The sequence below is a fragment of the Tenrec ecaudatus genome, chromosome 9 (genome assembly GCF_050624435.1).
Source record: "Tenrec ecaudatus isolate mTenEca1 chromosome 9, mTenEca1.hap1, whole genome shotgun sequence".
In the NCBI taxonomy this organism is placed as follows: domain Eukaryota; kingdom Metazoa; phylum Chordata; class Mammalia; order Afrosoricida; family Tenrecidae; genus Tenrec; species Tenrec ecaudatus.
In genome coordinates, this window is record NC_134538.1 from 159,063,478 (window position 1) to 159,068,788 (window position 5,311).

Below are 5,311 nucleotides of genomic sequence, written 5' to 3' on the forward strand. Positions count from 1 at the left end.
CTAGTTGGCAGCAATGGTCTGCTGAATCCAGTCCACGTAGTTGCAGACCTTGGTGTAGACGCCGGGTTTGCCCTTCAGAGCACAGCCATAGCCCCAGGACACGATGCCCTGGAGCTCTCCATTGCAGACCACGGGGCCACCAGAGTCACCCTGAGCAAGAGGGAAGACACAGTCAGCATTCTCACATGGGCGTACATGGGAGGATGTCTCAGCACAGCTCTCTTTTACCCTGGTCCATCTCCTTGGCTGCCATCTTCAATGAAGCACCATCTCTTCCCCTGGAAATCCAGCCTTTATTTCCTTTGCTCTATCAGTATCCCTCCTCCTCCCCACTGCTAGCTCCATCTTTTTCCCACAGTAACAGCTGTGTTAGGTCAAGAAATAACTGGGGCAATTCAATATCTCCCAACAAAACCTCCTCCATCCTCAAGAATTCCCTTCCCCAATGGACTCCTGGGTGTCTTTCAAGATAATGTCCTGAAAGCCTCATGATCAATCCCCATGTTACAGAAAGGGACCTATGAACAGAGTGAGACAGAGCTGGGTGTGGAGAAGGAGGGCCGGGAAACCAACCTGGCAGGAGTCCTTGCCACCCTCCAGGAAGCCCAGGCAGAGCATGTTGCTGGTGATCTGGCCGGGGTAGGCTTGGCGGCAGGCAGTGTCGGAGAGGATGGGGGCGTTCAGACACTGCAGCAGTTCGGGGTAGTTGTCTATGGGACACAAGCGGGGAACGAGAAGGCGATTATTCATACAATGCCTGGAATTTCCTTCCTAATGTTTCTCACACTCTTTCAGCTTCCTCATGGCTTTTAGTTAGGTAGAAGAACACTCTTCTGGAAGATTCTAACCAGCAAAGTGTTCCCTCTCTGACACGAGCATGATATTCTCCAACCAAGTCCACAAATCCCAAGCACAATGACACGGGGTTGAGTCTGGCTCACAGCGATCTTGCCTAGGGTTTGTGAGGATGGACCTCTTTATGGAAGAAGATGATGCCCTCTTCCTCTGGCAGAGCTACTTCTGGGTATGGACCACTGACCCTGTGGTTCACTGACCAAATTTAAAAAAATCATTTTATTAAGGGCTCATACAACTCTTATCACAATCCGTGCATACATCTATTATGTATAGCACATTTGTACATTCATTGCCCTTATTATTTTCAAAACATTTGCTCTCCACCTAAGCCCCGGCATCAGCTCCTCATTTTTGCCCCTCACTAAATTTTAAAAAAGCAACTTTTATTGGGAGCTCGTACATCTCTTGTCACAATCCACACATTCCTCCTATGTGTCAAGCACATTTGCACATATTCCGCCATCATCATCGTCAAAGCATTCGCTTCCCAATGGAGCCACTGATGTCAGCACCCCATTTGTGCCCCCTCCCTCCCTGCCTGCCCACCCTCACGAACACTTGATAAGTTATAGATTATTGTCATATCTTACATCATTCTCCGTCAACCCTCACTCACTTTTCCATTATTCATCCCCCTGGGAGAGGGGTCTAGGTTGATCCTTGTGACCCATTTCCCCTTTCTCTCCCCCTTCCCACCCTCCCCTAACCCTCCTGGTGTCTACTCTCATTGTTGACCCTGAGGGGTTTATCTATCATGGATTCCCTGTGTTTGGGCTCTTATCTTAGCAGTGTGCATACTCTGGTCTGATCAGATGTGTAAGGTAGAATTGAGGTCATGATAGTGGGGTGAAGGAAGCACCAAAGAACTAGAGGAAAATTGTGTGCTTCATTAGTGCTACACTGCACCCTGACTGGCTCATCTCTTCCCTTTGACCCCTCTGTGAGGGGATGTCCAATTGTCTACAGATGTGCATTGGATCTCCACTCCATGCCCCACTCCTCATTCGCCTTGGGTATGGTTTTATTCTGGGTCTTAGATGCCTGATACCAGACCCCATGGACACCTCATGATCACACAGGCTGTTGTGCTTCTTCCATGTGAGCTTTGCTGCTTCTGAGCTAGATGGTCACTTATTTATCTTCAAGCCTTTAAGACCCCAGATGCTAAATCTTTTGATAGCTGTGCACCATCAACTTTCTTCACCACATTTGCTTATGCACCCGCTTTGTCTTCAAGAAACCTGCACCGACTGAATTTACAGAATAGCACCACCAGGGCTCCAGTGGTGGAGGGTATTCACCTCCAGTGGGCAGCACCCTACCCTCTAGGCTGTTCACTACTCAGTTACCAGTTCTTTCAGCCTCTTAATCACCCCTCAGTTGAATACCAAAGTATCTTTATCAGGTTTCCATTTTTTTCTGGGTGTTTTGTGTGACTCCATCAAGGGATCTTACTTATGTTGATTAATAGATTCTATTTTGATTAATATCTTCTAAGACTCTGATTGCCCTCAAATTGTCCTGTACACCTTCTCCTCAGTTGTAGCTTGGTCTAAGTGACCTTCAGCATGTCTGCCTCTCTAGGGCTCTCAGTCTGTGGACTCAAGTTCCAGGGACACTTACAGCCATTGCTCTCGGTGTTGCCCCAGCCAGAGATGAGGCACTGGGTGCCAGCGGGAGCACAGGATCTTGGCAGAGCGATGGAGGACACGCGGGAACTGATGGTAGCGGGGGAGCTCAGTTTGATCAGCATGATGTCATTGTCGATGTTGGCTGAATTGTACTTGGGATGGCGGATGATCTTGGCAGCATTGATGAACTGCTCGTTGCCCTCAAGGACCTCAATGTTGTGTTCTCCCAGACGCACCTGGATCCGGCTGAATTAAAGGATTAACAGTTCCCCAAGTGTCCGACTTGAGCACACACCCCCATGCTCCCCAGGCTCTGTAATGACTAGAACTACTTTGTGATTCATGTCCCCAAGATCCTTTGTGCTCGCCTACTTCAAGAGACCCATCATTTGGGAGGACATCAAGGAAACCCCAGCAGGCCTGCTCCATGGAGAGTCCTGCCCTCCTCTCTGCACCCAATACCTTACAACGCCTAGAGAAATAGCAGAGCTCTTCCTAGCTCCACCCTTCACCTCTCAAGCCTGCTCTGTAGGGCTCCCTGGCTTTGGCATGACTGAGGGAGTGTGGATCTTCAAACACAATGATGTGGGTGTTGATACTTACGACTTGTAGCAGTGAGCTGCGGACACCACCCACTGGTCGCTGATGAGGGACCCACCGCAGAAATGGTAGCCTGCATTCAGGGACACCTGGTAGGGTACAGAGTTCTCCCGGCAGGTGTAGCCCCCGACGATCTTGTCATCATCGTCCGTGGAGAAAGCCACTGGCAGAGAGAAGGCAGAGAACTACCCGTGAGCTGACTCTTCTTGGAATCCTCCGCCATGATGCATTCTTGTAGAGCAATCAGACAGGAGCAGGCATGCTCTTGTGTCCCAGAGACCCAGGAAACAATGGCCTTCAGGCAATATGTCCACAAAATGCATTACTCTGTCTTTCACGCACGCCCTACTAATGTCATTCTAAGTATTTCATTTCCAACCTCTGCTTCACATTTGGAGAATAGCTTCTTCTTTATGGTTTTACTGCATACTCACATTAATGGATCAGTGACCCCTTACATGTAAAGTGTCTTAATGCAGGTATAAAGCATATTTTTCCCCACACTACCCTGCACAACAAATGTGTCCAAATGAAGCCTTGCCTTATCCGGGAGTGTGTTTACTTTTGGTGGATGGGATATGATATCCCCAAGTGGCGATGGAGAAAAGCACTTTAAAAACTACCCGAGAATGTATTTTTTCTGAAGTTCTTCTTTTTTAGGCCTCAAAATGCCACAATATCATTTCTAAAAACATATTAGGACCCTAGCCCCCATGTTTCTCCTTATCTCAATTATCTTAAATAATGCTTATCAATGAATTTAGGTATATGCAGAGCAGCCCATTAACTTATCGAAATTTCCTACAACCGCAAAAGTTGATGATTATTTATATGAGCCCTCCTGCTCAAATATTTAGAAATCATTTTAAGGAGGAGGTTTCCAGGTGTCTAGGGGAAATTCCCAGATGTAGTGAAAGTGTAGCTTCTCAGCGATAGGGGAGATGTTGTATTCCATTTTCTGGGCATAAATTTTAGTAGTCTAAAATAAAAATATTCATTTATCTGTTGTTGTTTTCTTTTCACATATAACAACTCATACATAAAGACTTCACCCGCACGGCGTTATTAACACTACCCCATATACAGCCTTCACTTGTGAGAAATAAAATGTCTCCGTCTCTCAGATTCCTTGGCTGTTCCGCCTCACAGAATCTTGAGCTCTGTCATTCAGAGACTCCTTAAGTAGCACAAAATTCACATGGGTACGCATTCAAATACCAACTGAAAAGTTGATGGTTCAATCCACCTATAGGTGACTTGAGAGTCTTGTTGATCCACTACTTAACACTCAGCTGTTGGAAACCCAGGGTAAAGAACGTCCACACTGACACAACCGGGTGTGCCATGAGACGGGGTTGGTTCAAAGGCACTCTTTTAAAGCCAACACTAAATCCTCAAGAAGGTCAAGGCAGGATAGAGTAAGGGTAGAAGCATCAAAGAGGTAGGACTTGCTCTGAACTTGAAATAACACGTACAGCTCTGAAGAAGGAGAGGCAGAGACAGTACACACCCTGGTCACTCTGCTCACCATGGCCTTCAGCCCTCATACCCAACACTGAGTGGGGATGAAGAATTTGTATGCTTTGCATTGCCTAGCGCTTGCTTTTACGACATACTAGGAGTCTTGAGACTAAGTTTAATATTCACTGTTGCAGAACACAAAGTGAAACATGTGATAGACACCCGTGATAGACACCCGTGATAGACACCTGTGATAAACACCCCCTGATTCAGTGTAAGAGACTCACCAGCAGCTCCCAGGAGAGCGAGGAAGATGAAGGCCTTCATGGTTGCTCACTGGATCAGGGCTGGGGAACAGGATGAAGGAGGCTCCTCTGCTGCTATTTATACCTCCAGATCGGCCACCAGCACTCACGGTCACGGGTGCCAGAAACATGCAGAAGCTCACAGATCCAAATTTAGAATCCAGCCTGTTCCAGGTGGAGAATCGTTCAGTATCAATCCCTGTAATGATCAACTCCTGTGCCCTTTTCTGGAAGGTCATGAGAATGGAAGCAATGGGTCCACCTGGCGGGAGCGTTTGCCCTCAAGAGGAAAGCGAGCTGCAGTCAGGTGCCAGGACACAGCCACAGGTGTCCTGACTCCCAGCCCAAAATCTTAGGGACTTGGTTTTCCTGGCTGTGAACTTTGATCTGAAGCATTATCTCAAACTCTGTAGTCTTGGTGCTTAATTAATACAGTTCTTTTGACACTTTTAATAC

General features: G+C 47.3%; 1 protein-coding gene across 1 annotated transcript; it reads right to left on the reverse strand.

Moving 5' to 3' along the window:
* On the reverse strand, positions 1–4,877 carry LOC142456611 (trypsin-like). The gene is made up of 5 exons (XM_075557762.1): positions 4,838–4,877; positions 3,093–3,252; positions 2,482–2,735; positions 574–710; positions 1–150 (listed from the first exon to the last, which is right to left on the reverse strand). The coding sequence occupies exons 1-5, from the start codon at positions 4,875–4,877 to the stop codon at positions 1–3; spliced, it is 741 nt and encodes a 246-aa protein (XP_075413877.1).
* Positions 4,878–5,311: the final 434 nt, after the last annotated feature.

Coding starts and splice junctions, on each gene's coding strand:
- LOC142456611 (XM_075557762.1), bottom strand. CDS start 4,877: ATGAAGGCCTTCATCTTCCTCGCTCTCCTGGGAGCTGCTG. Junction 3,253..4,837: donor CGCTCTCCTGGGAGCTGCTG/GTGAGTCTCTTA, acceptor TCTCTCTGCCAG/TGGCTTTCTCCACGGACGAT. Junction 2,736..3,092: donor GCAGCTCACTGCTACAAGTC/GTAAGTATCAAC, acceptor CCTTTAATTCAG/CCGGATCCAGGTGCGTCTGG.